Genomic DNA, 19553 nt, shown 5'->3' on the forward strand with positions numbered 1-19553 from the left:
TTGGATTAACCAGTTCAAACTACTTCTAGATCTTTCAGGACTAAAAAATCCCTTCATAAAGAGTACCCTTTTTCAGCCGTGTTTTTTCCACTTCAGGAATACACAGACTTGACTTGAGTCCTATCATCCAAACTTGCGTAAAAATGTCTAAATATATCTGTGTGTAAATTTATTTCTAATCCCCTCGCTGGCTGCCACTCCATGAGGTCAGGCCAGACGCAACCAACGTTGATATTTTACAAAATGTTAAGAGTCATGTAAGAGAAGGAGCAGCGACCCCTCTTTGTGAGCTTTAACTGAAATGCTGACTTGTCAATCAACATGATTGACTCATTTATTCCCACCCATCAACTTTGTTCTCCGTCTATTTTCTTCTTTTCAAAGGCACTGTACGGTAATATTGTCAAAGACCAGTATTCTCACTTGGTGTACATGTATCTCAACATATGCATAAAATAACAAATCTGTGAACATTTTTGCTCAATTGGTCAATAAAGTTGCCAGAGAATAATGAAAGAAAAAACTCCCTTGTTACACAAGTTTGTGCGCTTTCAGAATATGACTAAAATAAGGCCTGAAGTCTTTTTTTAGTTGAGTGAGAAATTCCCTCTTTCTCAAAATCTGCAAAGGGAGCCGTTTCCCACAATGTTTTATACTATCAACAGCTCTCCATTGCATGTTTTCAAGTAAGTTTTTATGTTAGCAATTATTTTGAGTAATTACCAATAGTGTCCATTGCCTTTAAAACTGATTGACTCATGGATTGTTTCACTGTAGTTACACACAGTACTTGTAGGGGGGCAGAAGACCTTTCTAGTCTAAATTAAAACCCAGGGGTGAGTAATGGATGCCACTGACTTGCCGAATCGATTAAAAAATGCATCAAATTATTTAACATGTCAGAATTGGTTTGACAAATAATCTGGAGCCCCACCAAAAGTTGTGAATTGGCAAGGTGTGTAAGCTTTTGATCGACTTGCTTTCTCACTGTTTGTGTACTATCACTAGTATCAGGAAAGTGCCTGGTGAGTCGGGCGTCACTGCTCAATCTGATTTACATTTGTCTTCTTTTTTTTGGGGGGGTTTGATGTTAGGGTATGTAGTCTTGGTGCAAGACTTTGTTGTTCACTATCACACGATCCCCAAACCCCAGCTCCAATTCTCTCCTAGCCGCGCACATAACTATCGAACGATAGCAGGCCGCTGTTGGAAAACTTCCAGATCACCACCACACCACACTCTTGCTCAAGTGAATGGGGCCATTAATGTAGAGGTTGACCATGCCCCATCTCAACAAGAACATCTTGCACCAAGACTTTGAAATATGTGGAAAAGGTGCTGGAATGATGGGGTGCCTGAATCTAATCACAGTAAAAATGCAGCTCCATGGCGATATTTGGTACTCATTATCAGCTCTTAAGTTTTCGCGGTGTCTGAGATCAATGTTTCCAACATCAGGCCTCTACTTGAAGAGTCGGTTCAGTCCTGGGACTCCAAAGAGTCGTTCTTTGGACTTTGTTTTTTGAAGTTGACACCGACGAAAGTAGGTACCCTGTTCTGCAGAAAAGTGGACCCAGTAGGTCCAGTTTTTAAGTTTGAACTGGTAGAACTAGAACTGCAACACAAGCTGCACAAGCTTATTCCTGAAAGGCATTGCTTTGGTTCAAACTGTGTTAAAGGCAGTGGACACTATTGGTAATTACTCAAAGTAATTATTAGCGGAAAACCTTTCTTGGTGACGAGTAATGGGGAGAGGTTGATGGTATAAAACATTGTGAGAAACAGCTCCCTCTGAAGTGCCATAGTTTTTGAGAAAGAAGTAATTTTCCACGAATTTGATTTCGAGACCTAAGATTTAGAGCTTGAGGTATCGAAATTAACCATCTAAACGCACACAACTTCGTGTGACAAGGGTGTTTTTTCTTTTGATATTATCTCGCAAGTTTGACGACCGTTTGAGCTCAAATTTTCACAGGTTTGTTATTTTATGCTTATGTTGAGATACACCAAGTAGTCTTTGAAAATTACCAATAGTGTCCACTGCCTTTAAGAAATACAAGCAAGAGGAAATGATTCAACACCAACTGTAAAAAAAAATATATAAAAAAATATAAGGGGGTAATTTAATCAGTGTTATATACTTGACAGTAATAATAAGCAGTGAACATGGTAACATTTATTAATAGACTTGCATGGAACGGTGGAACCAACAAGGTAACTGCTATCCAAGGGGAGACATGCCCCGAGGAAATGAGTGACTTTCCAAATTGGCTAGAGAATTCATCAAACCATTAAATAACCTGCAAGCCTATCCTGGATCGGAGGAAGAACGAGAAAAAGAACGACACAAAAAAAGAAAGAAACCCGAACCTACACAATGACGTTCTGTCTCAGAGCGAGGGGAGTCTTAATCAACCATCCGAATCAGGGACAGCTTGCATGAAATTGAGTTCATGTGAACTTTTCATCTCCTGATGATATACGGTCGTCATTTTCCAGACTGAATGGCTCGTCTCGACAGCTGACTGGAAAGTGAGAGGGGCTGATGCCAGACCACAAGACCAGTCTAAGTTCACGGGGGATGGGAGGCGAATACCATTTGGACAGATTTATGTTCTATTATTTAAACTTCAAATATAACCCCCCTAGGCCTAACCCCCCACCCCACCCCTCTCTCTCTTTCAAAAAAGTTTAATTTGTTGAAACTTTTTGGAAATATATGTGACACCTGTCAAGATTGGGTATTTTGTTTTCTTGGAAATTTGGCGACGTGCTATTCAGAGGATTCATAAATATTATATGAAATATTGCTTGAATTCGCATGAGACATGCCTTGAAATTAAGTGTTGACACCAACGGAGTGACTTTAATTTAAGCATTAAATCAGTGCAGCAGGTGCTATATCAGGCTTTAAGTTGAGCTCACACCTAAATAATTGAATAAATCAATTATTATTTTCTTAATATATCAATAAAAAATAATAAAAAACAACAAAACAAATGCATAAATTTTGTTATTTCAACATTTTTTCAAAAAGTAAGAACAAATAAATTGATCAGGCAGAACAAAAAATTCAATTTGACACAATCATTACAGTTTCAGTAGCTCTGTGCCATTTGGGGAAAAAACTATTGAGTAAAACTGAGACCTGGCACATAAAAATGTTTAATAAATAAGTAAATCAAAAATAATCATATGCAAACAAAGAAAATAACTGCATTATTCAGACAATTTCAACATTTTCAAAAAGTGAGAAGAAAAAAAATGATAATGCAGAATAAATCAAGTGAAAAATTCAATACAATCGTCAAGATTTTATTTCCACAGTGGCACTTGAAAAAGCATCAGCCACAAGACAAAAAATGAACAAGAATAAACTAAGCAAACAAGGACGGGAGGAGGAACTAAACTGGGTCATCCCCTGACATTCTAAAATGAAAAATTCAAAGTAATTTCTCAGCTGTCTTTGCACTGATTTAGACCACTAACCCCACCGCCGCATTGCACGTCCACATACACTAAAATAAGAAAAACACAAATCTGGATTCCTCAATATTGTAAAAGACGGATGAATTGCAAACCAATCTGTCCAATTTGAACTCTCTTCACCCAATACTTTCTGTCTTTGATCTAGAGGCTATAAGCTTTCATTCTGGTTAGATCAGTTTACCCTCACCCGATCTCTTGCTCCGGTTTCCCCCACGGAAAGACAGAGCAATTTCTGGTCCACTCCAATCAATTGGAGGGGGAGGTTTTTTTTCTACCTTTTTTTTTCTTCCTTATTTCGTTTTCTTCCTGTTTTTAATACAGTTTAAGATTAGTAAGCCACACTGGGGCCTAATGGAGAAACATTATGTGCGTGCCTTGCCGGTAGTGTGCTTGAAGTTGTTTTCGTTTTCTCGCAGTCTGTTTATTATTGTTCCACTGTAGAAATCCACTGTTCTGGTTTTTTGTTTCAATTTTTTTTATGTGTTAGAGTCAGAGGTAGGCTTGATGTAAGGGGGGGGGGGGAAGGAAAATATTTCATTCAAATGAGGTTTGGTCCTTTAAAAAAAGTATTTGTCTGTTTAAAAAAAACCTACTTTTTTCGTGTAATATTTTGATAAAGTCAGACACTTTGTGTCCTTGTCACCTGAAACTGCCTCTTTCCAAAAGGGCATCCAATTTAAGGGCCTCCTTTATAAAAACAATTATTAGCTGTTACCACGAACCCAAAAAAACCCAAAACCTTTGACAAATAACCTCAAAATTCTTCAAAACCATTTAACGGAAAATGTACCCTAACAGTCAGTCGAGCCTTTTAGAAGTGAAAGGAGGTGAAATAGAAAGAGAGACTGTGAACAGGGGGGAGAAAACAGAACGAATAAAAAAACACTCTATGGAGGTCAGTCGGGGTCAAGTGCGCTCATGGCAGTTAATTTGGCGTGGTGAAAGAAACCTCTGCCCCGCCTTGGAGGCAGGTTTCACCAAAAGGCAAGAATGCTCCCCCCTCTATAGTGGTGGCTTTTGTACCGTGATAGATGACTCTGATCTGACAGTGTATAAAGAAAAGTCATTTCTACTCCATTCCCAAACCGTAATGGAAAGGCTTTTTTTCTTTAGCTCGGGGAGTGTGCCGGACGGGGCATAAGCCCTGATGGGATGTCGAGATAGGATCGCCAGGTCTGGAGCACACCTGCAGTGGTTGATCTTATCACAGTATTTCTGTTCATTTATTGAGCGAGGACGGAGCCTGTTTGCGCTATTGTCCCTTTTGTACCTTGCTGTAACACAGACATTTTTAGGCGCAGTCGCCCAGCCTTTTTAAGGATTTTCTTTTTTACGGGAAGCCACAGGCCCGCGAGAGCTTGATTTTCCAGAGGGACTGGGAAGCAAGCTCTTTTCTTGGATGGCAATTCTTTCAAAGAGGTCTTATATGTTTCACCCACATAATATCTGTTTAATTAAATGTTTCTATCAAATTGACATCGTAGAAGTTGATTGAACAATTGCTGCAACTGTTACTCTTCTAAAACTGAGTCAAAGAACACCTGGGCCCATTCATAGAGCTGCTTATGCTAAAGAATAATGCTTTTAAAACGTTCTGCTTAGCCCAAATAAGCAGGACACCAGTCATAAATGGTACATGTGACATGGTATTTTAGCTGATAACCATATTCTGGTAAGCATAATTTTGTTGTGATTAGCTACTTTTTGTGCAGCTCTAAGAAATTGGGGCCATGTGCTCAATTTTATAGAGCTGCTTACGCAGAAAATACTGCTTAAAAGAAATCTGCTCAGCAAAAATTAGCAGAATACAAGTCACAGAATGATGTTACATGAGAAATTATATTTGTTTGTTGGTTACCCTAAATCGGGTAAGCATAATTGTGAAAATGTTTGATTTGTTTTCTCAACGCCAGTCAGGAAAAGCTGTGAGTAAAATCATCAGTCCTTGCTCTACGGTGAAATACAATGAGTGCGTTTTGGTAACCAAACCAGAAACTTTGATCATCGGTTGAGCGTTTGCGTGTTCGGTTGAACCGCGGTGACGATGCTGTTCAGACCAACCGGTAACCGACTTGTTGAGTCTGTTGGGCTTTGGTTGGGTTCTCCAAAACGCACTCAATGCTGCACGTTGGTCAAAACCAAATCAAAGTGGTTCATATCCAAAGAGCTGTATATATTGACTAGAGCGCTAACACCCCGTTATACACGCACTAAGGTTTTGAAGCCGTGTGGGCGCATCCATGTTTATGTACAAACCAATACAATAGCTTGAAATTTTGTACGGCAATTGTACGGCTATTTGCATGATCGTGCGTCTGTTCTTTGTTATGTGCCATCGAAGCAAAAAATGCAGTAAATGTGAACGCACAATCTGCTGATAAGCGCACAAACTGCGAGCGTCATGTGCGTCATGATTAAAAGGCGCGTTTACCTTTTTTTAGTACGGCAACCAAGTCGAAGTTACTGTTTTCGTAGCGCGGACGTACGCGAGTGGACAGTTGCGTACGTATACGCACACGCAGAATGTAAAATAATCGCGGCAATGTGTGTTCTCTTAAAATTCCGAATTCACGCAACACACCAAACATGTCTGCGCCCAGGGTGGCTTCAAAACGCAGAGCAAGTTAGCGCTCTAGTCAATATAATATAGCTCTATGTTCATATCTAACCTGTATGCACTGCCAACATCTAAACCTATTTTTTTCTGACTATCTTTTCCTCTTTTACTTCTCCCCTTGCAGATTGTCTGTGGACATGACGGCATTCACTGTAGAGTTTGAAGTGGAGAATACAACGTCCAGTACTCGTCTGGTCAACTGGCGGATCGACTCCACCAACGTCGTGACGACGATACCCGTCGCTTCTCAGTCCAGCCAGGCTCTCATTCCTATCACCTGGGTAATAAATAATTATTAGTTATCAAACCACTGGCAGGAAATTCTGTAATATTGTTCAATTTGCATTGTGGATAAAGATGATTAGTTTTGGTTTTTACTCTTACACCGATGTGTGTTAGCGCTGTATACTCGGTACTTTCCGGAGTTCAGTGATTTTTTTTACCACAGAACTCAGGAAATTACTGTAATAGCAGCTCTATAAAATTGGTCCCCTTGATTTAATGAATGAGACAGACTAAAAAGTTTCCCCAGCTTCAAGTGTTTTTTTAAAATCATCGGTCATCTCGAGCACAGGACGTTATTCAAACTGTACAAGATCTCTGATTAATTGTATAGCACGTACTTAACACCAGCAAAACTGTCCATGCAAGAATCTAATTATTTCAAAAACAGGTTGTTAGTTAACGTCCTATTTTCTTCCTGGGCTCTGTTTCTAACTGTCATACCAAGGGACCTACAGCCTGAGGAAGTTAATTACAGCGAACAATTTACAATCAAGACACATGTTGTACTCGCTCACTCGCGTTTTTTTTTACCTTAAAGGCACTGGACACTATTGTCAAAGACTAGTGTTCTCATTTGGTGTATCTCAACATATGCATAAAATCTGTGAAAATTTGGGCTCAATTGGTCATCGAAGTTGCAAGAGAACAATGAAAGAAAATACGCCCTTGTTGCGCAACTTTGTGTGCTTTCAGATGCCTAAAAAATGCTTCACTCCGATTTGAGTGAGAAATGACCTGTTTCTCAAAAACTAGGTTACTTCAGAGGGAGTTCTTACAATGTTTTATATTATATCAACAGCACTCCATTGCTTGTTACCAAGTAAGTTTTTCTGCTAATGAGTAATGTTTTGAGTAATGACTAACAGTGTTCAGTGCCTTTAAACCGCCAGTATCCCCACATATCCAGGAGCTCTGGCATCAGTTTTGATTTAGTCATAGAGGTCAGGGATATGCATTAAGCAGGACAAGATAGCGTGGAGGATCCTCACGGTAGTAGTGCTTCATCATGGTGCGGCGGCCATCTTGTTTTCGCGCATTTGTATCGTCATTGTTTTCCCTGAATGCTTGTTGAGTCACATTGTTAAAAAAGATCAACACTTGTTTCAAGATAATTAAAATATGTTTGTTTTTTTCTTCCCTCTCGCTCAGAGGTTTTTTTTAAAAGGATGTGCTCCTGCATGAGCTCATAATGTCTTGAGTAAAGGTTTCGGAAAATGCATTATGTCCTGAAACAGAAGTCACAATAAGGCATGAACAGAGACAGGCAATGCCTCCATGCTCCTGGTTGTTGCCTTGGTGTCTCTTGAAATGTTCCCTGTGAAGTTTCCCTTACAGAGGCGTCCTTTTCTATACTAAGGAAAACAGCATAGCCCTTAATACAAACATGAAGTACATGGCAAGTGCCTGTATATTATACATGGGTCTAAATTATCAATCGAGGATCCTCTTTGTTCTACCATTGTTTTTAGTGGCGTCCCAATTGGTTTTTGTACACAAAAGTGAAGCGAGGATGCCTCGCTCTGATAAACGCTCGGATCCCTTCTGTTAAAGTCCTCGGTTTTGAATGGGTAGACATCCCCACACACAAAAGAAGAAAGTATATTCCAGTAACTTATGATAAAAATCCCATCATCGCAGTACCAGTCAGCACTTTTCCCAAAGGTACTGTCATAACACTTTTAATAGCACTTGATGTACATGACACAAGAAGCATAAGTAATAAGTTGTAACCAGTAACCTTGAAAGTACCTGTCTAGTTACTCATAATTGTTTACCTACCCCCCCCCCTGCCAAACTTCAAGCCCATCACCAAACCACAGATACTTTACTTTATTCAGCACCTTGACGTAAAAAAAACCCTAATAATCTGAGGGGCTCATGTGCCCTCTAGTAATCCTACCTGGAGCCAGAGGTAGTCCGCACCTGCCCTCAGGTGTTGTCATCGTAATTGGTTGGATGAGTTTACCTTTGGGCGGATCCCGTAAATGGAGACAGAGTGTCTGGAAAGTCGAGTCAACCTGTTTTTGGAAGCACCTCTGCTTTTAAAGGGAGGATAATTTTTTTTTTACCGCGTTCAAACCGTGAAAGGACAAGTTACCTGTGATAAATGTGGTGAAACAGGTGGGCATGAGTTTGTGAAAAAAATTGATTTGGTTTGTGTGTGTTGGTTGTTACTTGACAATTAGCAAGATGCATTTACAGGAGGGGGGAGGGGGGGGGGGGGGTTGTTGTCAGGATGTGCCTTGTTGTTTCTTTCCCTGTCTGGGTTTGAAATCCTAGAGACCTTAATCACGCTTTCACCATCTTGGTCATGTTCCCTGTTTTCAATAACAGTAATGAATGCAAACATTCATTGCGCATGGCACCAGACTATTATTTCGTTACAATGAATTTGGTTACAATGAGTTGGAATGCAGTAAAATCAAGATGACCACACCTTGATAAAGGTCCATTGTGCCTAGACGACAAGGTACAAATAAGCTAATGTTTCTATGGGTATAGCACATTGGTTGCTCTGGGTTTAGTACATTGTTTGTTGTGTGTACATCATGTAAATCACGCTCGCACAGCCTTTTAGTGAAATTGAAACTTACCGTCTGGAGTGCTCGAAACCAATAAAAAGGCAGAATCTTTGTAGGTGGGTGTGAGGGGGGTGGGGATTATAATACTAATTGTGTAAACAATGTTACATGACAAAGACCATGGCTGCCTGATGACCCTCATCTCATCCCCCTATAAGTAGTTCCTCTTTTAACTAATTGAAGCATAAAGCAAAGATCAGAGACACCTGTAAGTGATTCTGTTCCCATGGATTAAGCAGCAGGCGCCACTTTCGTCTCTACTGCAGCATGTGACATCACATCACTCGCATTTACTACTTGCCTGTTTTGAGGACTCACTCAACACATTTGTCATCTCATTTGGCGGACTTTTAGTTAGCTTTCTACTTCCTTGTTTCCTTTTGCCAAACCTTCCCCCCCCCCCTTTCCCCAGCGAAAACCACAATCAAGGAGACAGGAACTGTGAAGATCATAGCGTATGTCTATTGACTGTCAAGATGGTTGGAGGCCTATTGCCATCGCAATTTAACTGACTTTAATTAAGTTGAGTCGCCTGGATCCAGTGCCTTGTTTGTTCATGGAGCTGCTTAAAGGCTGTGGACACTATTGGTAATTGTCAAAGACTAGCCTTCACAGTTTGAGTTGGTGTATCTCAACATATGCAAAAAATAAAAAACATGTGAAAATTTGAGCTCAATCGGTCATCGAAGTTGCGAGATAATAATGAAAGAAAAAACCAAGTCACACTGCAGCGAAAACGATAACGTTAGTGCTTTGTGAAATGGAAGTGCTTTGTGAAATGGACCCCTAGTCTAATGAAAGTGCTGAAATACAAGATTTTACAGTGGATCTAGTGGAGATTTACTTGGAATAGGAAGTCTGTATTTACTTCCTACTCTCTGACTGCAACCCAGAGTAAGAAATTCTTGTGTAGACACATTACGTTGTCAAGCATTCTTAAAAGATCCTCACACAGCGTCTGGGTTTTTTCTCTAATTATTGTTTCCCAAATACAAGACACATTGCGTTTGTAATAGATTAATTTTTAAAAGTTTTCTTTAAAGATGTTCTTCACACAGCTTCCGTCTTATTCCAATTGATTTTCCCAAACACAAGACACAATGCGTATTTAATAGATAATTTTTCTTAAGCATTCTTTAAGATTTTCTTCACAAAGCTTCCAGTTTATTTCAATTGATTTTCCAAAACACAAAACACAAGACACATTGCGTATTTAATAGTTTAATTTTGTTAAGCATTCTTTAAGATTTTCTTCACACAGCTTCCGTTTCATTGCAATTGATGTTCCCAAATACAAGACACATTGCGTATTTAATAGATTAATTTTTTGAAGCATTCTTTAAGATTTTCTTCACACAGCTTCCGTTTTATTGCAATTGATGTGTCCCAAATTCATAATATCCTCTTTCGTCAATCATCACAGCACATGTCGTAGTGCGTAAGATAATTATGTGAGACGACCCCCACAGCTAACAACACACTTCCTCCTTTTTCTTCAACTCAGGCGGATGATATTGTCAACACAGCCGTCCTGAACGGGCAGAGGGTCTCGGTTCCCATTAGCGTCATCACGGTTACACGCTCGGGCCAGGTGCACAACATAACGGCGTCGGCTCAGTGTACCAGCTTGGATCCTGAGATACTCAAGGTAATGGGTTAGGGTGGAAAAGGGGCGCACTAAAGCCCCTTTCACATGAGAGCACTTTAGCAAGGGTCCCTTGCTAAATTGTAGCGTGGTTGTAAAATTTTAAAAAATGTTCCTCGTGTGAAAGGACAACGATTATTTCTACTGTCCAAGTTCTTTTGCAAAATATTTTCAAACATTGCTACATTTTGCTACCATGCTAAAATAAAGCAAGGGCACCCAGTTAAGTTTCTGTTGTGTGAATGGCACTTAAATGGGCGTTTGTCGGAGTGACACTCACTGACATATTTTGGAATTAGTCTTTGTATGACAGAATGACCCAAACTTGACGTCAATAATTTCGCACTTGGCTCTTTTTTTTCATACAAACTGCAGTTGGTAGTCTACAACTTTACAAGGATGCTCATATACTGCCCTCTCTTGGCAAGATTTATTGAATACAATTTTTGTTTCTGTTTTTAAGTAAACAAAGGTACTGTTCTTTCTTGATGGTTTGCATATAATAATAATTGAACTGGGTCCACCGTTGATTAAAAGCATTGTTGAATCATGGTTTATTTTCCTGGGCCAAATTTAATAAAACATGTAAGCACAGAAATTTGCTATTTGCTAAGCATAGAAAAGTATTGCTTAACAGAAACAGGATACCAGCCAAAATTCTATTAAGTTTACATTTTTGTGATTGGTGCCCAACTCAATTTTTGCTCAGGAAAAAAAATTTCAAGCAGTATTTTCTGCTTATAACAGCTTTATAAACCATGGACCCTGTTTGTTTGATGGGCAAGCCGTGAACGTTCACTCTATTAATCATGAAAGTTGAACAAACTAATTATTTACGTATCCTGTGTTTTGCCACCCAGGTGAAACAAGACTGCAGCGCCGTCTACGTCGACGGAAGTGAAACGAGCGGCGCACTTGGCAAGAAAATCCTGGTGTCGTTTGCTGGGAGAGAGGTGTATAGAGAGTTCAATGTCTGGTACCCTGAACTACCCTTAGAGGTTGTACTGTCTGACCCCAAACTGAGCCAGATCAGAGGATGGAAGATACCAGTGCCAAAGGAGAGGTGAGGTTTGGGCATTTTAAAGTTGCAGTTTTAAGAAAAGCTAAAGAATTGCTTTTTATATTCATCTGCCTGCTCTCTGGAAATTGTGAAAAAAAAACATTCAAGGTTGCTCAGATTTTGACCTGGTACAACCCTCAAAAGAGATACTCTATACATGGTTGTACCAACAAGTTTATGATTTAGTACTTCTTGTTATTATTATTATTAGTAATGTCAACACATTGCATTATTATTTACCGAGTTTTCACTTGATATGATTTCAGGTCAAGACGAGACTCTCAGCAAGCCCTTAGTTTGGGGGCGGAGACTCTGGGCCTACTTGGGAGGGGTGATCTAGAGATCGACAATGGGAGGGATCACATGACCAAGGGCAAATGCCAGCTGAGGCATCAACAGTCCAAAGTGAATATCTATACAAGGTTTTACGCTCCGCAAGCCAATACAGGTAAAGACGGAGAAATTGATTTACTTTTTTATTATTATTAACCGAGCACGAACTGCGAAGGCATACATTAGATGGTGGTCTTTGTTATCTCTCTATTTTTACATGCCACAATAATTGCAAGAACCGCTGAATGGCAAAATCTAATTGCGCGATATATGAACGTGCTAAAGTTAACGTCTTTGTTGGTACATGTGCTAAAGCTTGCACGCCTGTGACATGCGGCGACTGTCCACGCTCACCATGGTTGGTGGGCAATAGGTTTATGTGTAAATGAGGTGTCGCCTAAATGCGCACTTCACTGAATGACGCACATTGACATTGCCCACCAGTTTGGGGCATCCAAGATAATTCTGATGATGACGTCAGGTGAATTGGGTCAATATAGTGAGGGGCTATACTGGTTCGCTCTATGAAGCCAAGGATGGCATGCTGCCAGATGCACAGTTCACAAAAAGCTGCACAATGCGTAGGTTTTATTTTTATCAAATGATAACATGTAGGAAACCAATGATGATGAACAAAAGCACTATTTTACGGTATAATAATGTAAAGCTTTGTTTCTTTCTTGGTCCATAGTTTGTTTGTTTTTTGTTTTTAATTTCCTGACAGGGTTTATTTTTATCGCACATGTTTCTCTTTTGTTTGAACGCTGTAAACTCGATCAAGAATTTCAGCATGGCGGAGCTCCGCTGTCATCACAATTCTTTCATGTGTATTCATTCTTAAAGGAACATGTTGCCTTGGATCGGAGGAGTTGGTCTATAAAAAGCGTTTGAAACCGTTTGTTATGAAATGTATATGGTTAGAAAGATGTTTTAAAAGTAAAATATAATGATCCACACAAGTATCACTCAAAATTGCTTGGTTTTCATTTTAAGTCGCGAACTAACACGATCGGCCCATTTATGGGAGTCAAATTTTTGACTCCCATAAATGGCCGACCGTGTTAGTCGACGAGATAAAACGAAAACCATGCAATTTGTGTAGATCATTGTATTCTACTTTTAATACAACATCTTTCTAACCATATTGATTTTATAACAAATGGTTACAGAACGCTTTTCAAAGACCAACTCGACCGATTCAAGGCAACGTGTGCCTTTAATGTCAAATCACAAGCCTGACTAAAATACTATTTTTTTATTGGTCCACAGTTCCACGTGTGACAGGCCGCAGACAGTATCTTTATGGAGATGATATCCGCCACCATGTCACCCATCACACCAAGAGCCAACTCCGAGCCCTTGACCCCTCAGTCGTCCTTGTTGAGGGGACCAGGGTCACTGGTCTTACCACCGGAGATACACTTATCCAGGTTCGACTTTCATACTTAATTGATTAGAAATTTTTTATCATGTACTAAACCACCAAGGGAAACTGACTGGGTGTATTTAAACAATTTGGGTTTGAACACAGAAAAGAAACACTTACTTGAGCAGGAGTTGGTTACTTTTTCAAAATGTCCATAGATTAACATTAAACTTACAGGGTTTTAAGATAATTATAGTGGAAAGCTTCCCTTCAAGTATTACTTACTGAGGTGCTGTAGTTTTTGAGAAATGAGTAAAACAATGTCATGAAAATATGTTTGTAAATGAATAAAATAATTTTCGTCTCATGAGACGGAAATTATTTTCATGTTATTGTTTTACTCATTTCCCCAAAACTACAGCACCTCAGCACGTAATATTTTCAGGGAAGCTTTCTACTATCATTATCTTCCAACTGTGGAAGTTTAGTGTAAATCTGTGGACATTGTGTTTTTTGTCCTACAAAAGTTACATAGACCCTTTAAAGGCAGGACACAGGTTTGTGTCAAAGACCAGTGTTCTAACTTGGTGTGCCCCAACATTAGTGTATTAATAATAAACCTGTGGGAATTTTGGCTCAATTGGACATCAACCTGCACAAAAAGAATGAAAAAAAAAAAACACTCGTTGCATAGAATTGTGTGCTTTCACAAGACTGAGAAAGGCTTCATGCCTAAAAACTTTTTAAGATTCAAATTTTGTGAGTAAAAAATATCCCTTTCTCTATATACTTTGAAGGGTGTCGCTTCTAACTGTGTTTTTTACCAAGTAAGTTTTTATGGCCATTAATTGTTGGAGTAATTACCAAATGTATACCCTCCCTTTAATTATGAAATTTCTATCTATCCTCCCAGGTTGTCAGTCCAGATGGCCAAAAGATTCTCGGCGAATCAAACATCACCGTGTCGGCCAACAAGGCGGAGGTGATCGAGCTCCATGTTAGTCTGGTATCCGGGCTGACCTTGGAGGCAGTACCGCTTGGTCCAGAGGATGGTGGGAGAGACAGGAGCTTGACCAGGGTCACATCTCGCAGGGTGCTGTTTGCTCAGTTCCAGGTGTGTGATTTACTCGCTTGGTTTTAAGTATTTGACAACTGCCACAGTTAAAGGCACTTTGGTAATTGTCAAAGACCAGTATTCTCACTTAGTATATCCAAACAAATGCAAAACAAATCTGTGACAATCTAGCCTTAATTGGTCATCAAAGTTACAAGAAATTAGTGAAAGAAAAAACACCCTTGTTGCACAAATTTGTGGGTTTTCAGTTGTGAAATAAAAGGTTTCAGCCTCGAAGTCTTTTAATATTTGAGTGAGAAAATACCATTTTTCTCAAAAACTGCATTACTTCAGAGGGAGCCATTTCTCACAATGTTTTACACTATCAACAGCTCTCTACATTGCTCATTACCAAGTAAGTTTTTATGCTAATATATTATTTCTACTTCATTCATATTACTTTTGTCTTTTCATGTATAGGAAGCCATCATGGATGCAAGGCTGGAATTTGACGACGGCACTGAAGTCGCCCTTCAGGACATCAACCCAAAGGACTTTGAGGCAGTCATCACCACCCTCAACCCAGAGATAGTTGCTGAGAGCCCGGGCTCTACCCCTCACCACCCTGCTGTAATCGCCGTCAAAGAGGGCTCTACGACTCTCATGTTGGAGGTAGCACTCCCTCTGGAGTGTCAGCGCCGTAAACGCAACAGCGCCATCTCATTTGACGTCATCCCGGTCAATGTGTCCTTCGCCGAGAAACCTGAACCGTGGTGGCCGAACGGCATGGACGAAGTAGGGATGGATGACAGTAGGGATGGACTCATCGGGAGGATCGGTTTGACCCCCGAAGTGGGGGCGGTGGACTATGGAGTGGTGCGTGGCGACTACGACCCTGAGAGGAAGAAGCCACATCACCGTGGCGGCGGCAATAACAAACCAGAGGGTGGTATTATCTCCATCCCCATCGATATTCCCATCGGTGACATGTTCCCGAAGAACCCCGCCGTTGACTATGGCGCCTACGATGAAGACCTTGACAACGACGCCAACAACCATTTGACATACTCACAGGAATCTCTGAGTCCTCTGGAGATTGGAATGTACATCGTTTTGGGAATCTTCTGCATTGCCATCTTAGCTTTCATGGTCAACTGTGTCCTCTTCATGGCCCGGTACCGTAACTCCAAGAAGGTACCCGCTCCCATGGGTAACACCTACCCCCAGAACTGGGTGCTCTTCGGGACGGAGTTTGACGGGCGGACCTTGCCGCATCCTCACTTTACCGAGGAGAGAATCCCCATGAGGGATTTCCGCGATGAGAGTAATCATGATGACTGCTGTAGCCGCGGTGAGCACACTTGCACCGAAAGTGAAGTCAGCATCGAGAGACACAGCATCGAAGACGAGCAAGATGGAGGTTGCCAAGAGGATGCGGGGAGGAGCGTTGCCATGGTGAGGAGCGACAACAATGAGGAGGGACCCCATTGTCACCACGCCTGTAGTGGCGAGTCGGAGGAATCTGTGTCATGTGTCATTGCCGAGGGTCACGAGACCAGTGAGTTTCTTCCGTGCCAATGCGAGTGTCATTTTGATGAGAACGTCCAGAACAGCTCGTCAGAAATTGATATTGAATTGGTGGAGGAGTCAGAGTGTACAGAAAGGACACCCTTGAAGCACCAATCAGAGCCAAGCAATATCCCCACCGCAGGGGCATGCTGTGACATTACCGGTGACACTCACAGTGACACACACCCCGACACACCAAGTGATACACACTCGAACTCTGAATTGAGAGTAACAATTACTACCGGCGAGTTGGAATCGCCGACGGGTAGTACGAAATCTCAAGACGATGTCGATCTGGAGATCGTTTTAGATCAAGCAGATGAGGAGCAGATCTCATGCTGATGTTCAGATGCTTCTTAAGATTATACAATTATTATTATTATTAATTTTTTCAATTATGTGCACCAGAAGAATATTTTCCAGCACAACTTTTTTCAAAAGGTGTACGTTTTTAACTATTTAGGGGTAAACTATCGGGTCCATAGTGAAAATGACCACCACAAAATAATTTAAGAAATATTTTTAGTTATTCATCACCATTCACTTTTCAATTTACAAGGGAAATGTTCTTGTGAAGTATTTTGAATCGCAGGCAATGCAATTTTAATCCCAAATACCACCTATTTTGTTAAAATTTAGAAGGGGAAAACTTTGACCTCTATTTATATTTGCTTTATTCTGTCCAGGATAAATTATTCTTCCCCAACAATAATGCAAGTTTTAAACACAATTTGTTTCTGTTAAAGAAATGATATATGTCAAGCACTGTGTGGAAGCAGTATTAAAAAATAGTCTGTATTTATTGTATAAAGGTAAAACAAAAACAAAACGATGTAAAAAGTGTAATAAAGTATACAAAGAAACCATATATTATGAGAATTTAACCAATTTAATCGAGGAAGGACACAAGAACAATTTGTATATTTTTAAGCATCAATTTTATCGTGTAAATTGTAATTTATAAGTGGAAAGACTTAGTAAGGTATTTTTCGGCTGGAGAAGAGATTTGTCTTTACTTTATTAATAATTATTTGTTATTGTTTTAAACGGTGCTACAAAATAGTGTCTCCAAAAGTAATAGTTTCAAATAAGAGATATTATTTCCGGTTAATGAAAACATCTTTCGCAGATTAGTGGAATGAATCCCCCATCACCCATTTCTGAGAAAACAAATTTCGCTCCATTTCCTAAACAAAGCTGTACCATCCTTTTCATTGAGATGTTTCATTCGTGCTATTGTTTTATTCTTCTTTCACATCTTCCATGATGATTGACCTTTTCATTGTCGATAAACAAACCGCACTGGTTGGCGAGGATGGCCGAATGTTAGTAAAACACTCAATCGTGTTAACATTTTCTGCAAACTTTCAAGTAAATCAAATACCTCTTATCTATTTTTGATTTACAGTTATGGCTTTCCATAGTTTTCCAACCCCAGTTGTCAAAAACTTGGAGTGTGATTTTTCAGAAAGGTCTATAGTCAATATAATGATACACACTAACTATTATGCCTCAAAATTGCAAGGTTCTCCTTTTTACATGGTGAACTAACACAACACGCTATTTTGATGAGTATTTTTTAATCCAGTGCATATACTAAGTGGATCGTTACATTCTACTTTTAAAACACATTTCTAACTACATGTATGCATTTCATAATAAACGGTTTCAAATGCTTCATACACCAAAGTGCCAGATCCAAGGCAACGTGTCCCTTTAAAGCCATTATACACTTTCGGTACAGAAAAAGAAAAAAGTTCACAGATTTACAAATAATTTACAGGGTTTACAGAAGGTAATGGTGAAAGACTTCTCTTGAAATATTGTTCCATGAAATGCTTACTTTTTGAGAAAACATTAAAACATTATCAATATTCTCGACAGCAAGAATTTCGGATTTATTTTAAACACACAGGTTTTCTCGTTATTTTCTCCCGACTCCGATGACCGATTGAGCCTAAATTTTCACAGGTTTGTTATTTTATATATAAGTTGTGATACACGAAGTGTGGGACTTGGAAACTACTGTTTACCGAAAGTGTCCAATGGCTTTAACCTTCATGACACGAGCCTATGTACCACTGGGATTATGATTGCACTTTTACATTCATTTTATGCATGCTAGATCCATACTATTTGTATAAATGGATTTGTGATATTATTTTCTTCTCAGCTGAATGGAGGGTCCAATATTGCCCAGTAAATTTTACTTCAAATCTTTTATGATAATAATTCAACCACCCATCCTAGCAGCTTTCTAGTCTCCCAAGGTTTTAGTCGGTAATAAGGCTTTTAGGACACTAGGTTGCAGCAGACTTGCCTGATAAATCTATCCCCGTCTTAAATGTGCGCATGCTCAGAACTACGCAAACAATAGGATTTTTGCATGGAAAGTCTGCTGCCACCTAGAGAGTTCAAAGTCTCCCAACGAGAGATTACACGGTTTTACACAGGATTGGTAGAGCTGACAAAATAGTGACAGCCGTTGTTCATTGCATTGTGTTATCAACACATGAAATAACAAACAATTAAGGCTTAATTCCTTGTGCGAGTCAGGAGAAAAGAGAGGGGAAAACATGCACAATGTTCAGCATGTAAACACATTGTCATTAATTTGGGTTGTAACAAACTGAAATCACTTCATTTCAGAGTGAAATATCTCACAGAAAAATTTGTTTTTAAAGTCTGAAATTCAAAAGTAGTAAGCTTTCAGACTAAATTAAACAATGGGTTTTTTCGTCTCTACCATTCCTGTATAATACCTTAAAATTGTAAACCAAAGGGAACCACAATACACCGATCCAGTAGGCTCCGCCCACGACGCACGTGTGAGCAAGAACACGTGGGGCTCTCCAATGCCTTTCTGCACAACTCTACCACGCACGCCAAGATACACGCGCACGCATGTCGGACCTTGTTTGTCGGACCTTCGTTGCGTTGTGATTGGTCAACACGCAATGGGGCGGAGCTTAGTGGATCGGTCTATTGCATAGAGCCGTAGTTTTAAGCATAAACAGTTGTTAAGCACGCACACAACAAAATATTGCTTAGCAGAAATTGGTTACCAGCTAAATTACCATGCAAATGTACATTAGGCATGTGACTGGTTCTCCTCTTTTATGCTGGGCAAAAATCAGCAACATTTTCTGGTTGATGGTTTTAAGTTGATGGTTGATGAATTGTACCCTAATGTAGTTTATAGCTTCTGTATGGGCCTGCCCATGTCTTATTTGCATACAAAAATGGCTGAATCAAATTTGTAGATAAATAGCTGTTGATATACAACAGTTACCTAAATCATCCACTTAAAAAAAGAAGAATTTGTTTTTCTTGCCACCTAAATTTTGGGCCAAAATATGTTAAATGTAATAATGAAAACTCCACTTTATTTTATTGAGCACATACCAATGTCATGTCTATTGTTGTACAATATTCATTGTGTAGTTTTAAGTTACTGAATAACACTGCTGTGTTTGTACATGTTTTGTGGAATGTGTCACCAATAAAATAATAACAGAAACTAGTACGAAGGTTACAAAACAAAAGGAGCATG

At 39.6% G+C, this 19553-nt stretch overlaps 1 protein-coding gene across 1 annotated transcript in view; it reads left to right on the forward strand.

Annotated features, from left to right (window-relative positions):
• Nucleotides 1-17347, forward strand: part of LOC117290509 (transmembrane protein 132E-like) — a 50555-nt gene extending 33208 nt beyond the window's left edge. Inside the window, exons 4-10 of the mRNA XM_033771930.1 lie at nucleotides 6231-6387; nucleotides 10478-10621; nucleotides 11479-11681; nucleotides 11945-12126; nucleotides 13281-13441; nucleotides 14291-14491; nucleotides 14912-17347. Of these exons, the coding sequence (XP_033627821.1) occupies nucleotides 6231-6387; nucleotides 10478-10621; nucleotides 11479-11681; nucleotides 11945-12126; nucleotides 13281-13441; nucleotides 14291-14491; nucleotides 14912-16342 (2479 nt within the window). The 3' untranslated portion in view covers nucleotides 16343-17347. The remainder of the gene's footprint in view (nucleotides 1-6230; nucleotides 6388-10477; nucleotides 10622-11478; nucleotides 11682-11944; nucleotides 12127-13280; nucleotides 13442-14290; nucleotides 14492-14911) is intronic.
• Nucleotides 17348-19553: the final 2206 nt, after the last annotated feature.

Source organism: Asterias rubens, chromosome 5 (assembly GCF_902459465.1).
Source record: "Asterias rubens chromosome 5, eAstRub1.3, whole genome shotgun sequence".
NCBI classification, from domain to species: Eukaryota; Metazoa; Echinodermata; class Asteroidea; order Forcipulatida; family Asteriidae; genus Asterias; species Asterias rubens.